The 1015-nt window shown below is 39.3% G+C and overlaps 1 protein-coding gene across 1 annotated transcript; it reads left to right on the top strand.

Annotated features, from left to right (window-relative positions):
* The first annotated feature begins 264 nt into the window (after positions 1-264).
* On the top strand, positions 265-732 carry LOC138353390 (uncharacterized). Its single transcript, XM_069306395.1, has one exon. It carries the CDS (start codon positions 265-267, stop codon positions 730-732), a length of 468 nt encoding a protein of 155 aa, XP_069162496.1.
* The last annotated feature ends 283 nt before the right edge of the window (positions 733-1015 follow it).

The raw sequence follows: 1015 nt of genomic DNA, 5'->3' as shown, positions 1-1015 counted from the left end.
TATACTATATGTGTCAAATGGGAAACAACTTCTAATCAGTATACCATCAAAACAAGGAAACCAGATAACACCAATATAGCAATGAGAAAGATATTATTGCAAGTAAGCAAGGCTTTCGACTCCTTGGGACTATTAAATCCCATATTAATTAAAGGAAAGTTGATCATGCAAGAATGCTGGCTGGAGAAGATAGGCCGTGGATGATTCGCTAATACCTGCCCTCAGGAAAAATGACAACACCTAGTAAAGGATTTATGTATCCTAATGTGTATCAAGTTTCCTCGAAACACGTCGAATGCACAGGAAAATTCGCTCATTAAGCTATATGTAGCCTATTTAGTGGCAGATGAACTGGCAAGGCTGCTCACCTCAAAGGCTAGGGTGGCACCGTTGAAGAAACGATTATTGCCACAACTAGAATTAACTGTCCAGCTGTTAGGAGTAAGGCTGGGTCATTATTTGACCAAAACCCTAAGTAATATAAATTTTGAAGAAAGAGTGGTATGGTCAGATAATGATGTAGTTCTTCAGTGGGTGAAAAACAACAATAGTAGAACTCCTTATGTGAGCAATCGTGTCAAGGAGATAAGAGAGTTGTCAACTAGATACAAACTCAGATATGTACCCACAAAGGAGAATCCCACTGACTATTTCTCCAGAGGCCTAACTTTAAGGCAATTAGCCAAAGCCGAGATGTGGTTAATGGACCTCAGTGGCAAGTCAGTGGCCTAAACATAATCCACAAGTCATTGTATCACAAATCACATTTAGAATGAGCCTGATAAAAACTGTTAATGATCTGGGTCTCTGAATTGACCCAGAAAACTGTTATTGTTTCCCACCCACTAAAGAACTCCCTCATTATCTGACCACACCACTGTTTTTTCAAAGTGAAGGTTAATTAATGTTTTGATCAGGTAATGAGCCAATCTTATGCCTACCAGTAGGGCGGTTAATTCTAAATGTGGCAATGACCATTTCCTTAAACCTTAACCTGTCCAAAGCGTCATATGTG

Source organism: Procambarus clarkii, chromosome 57 (genome assembly GCF_040958095.1).
Source record: "Procambarus clarkii isolate CNS0578487 chromosome 57, FALCON_Pclarkii_2.0, whole genome shotgun sequence".
NCBI lineage: Eukaryota > Metazoa > Arthropoda > Malacostraca > Decapoda > Cambaridae > Procambarus > Procambarus clarkii.
Note: the sequence above shows the minus strand (reverse complement) of the source record. Positions and strands in the feature narration are given on the sequence as shown.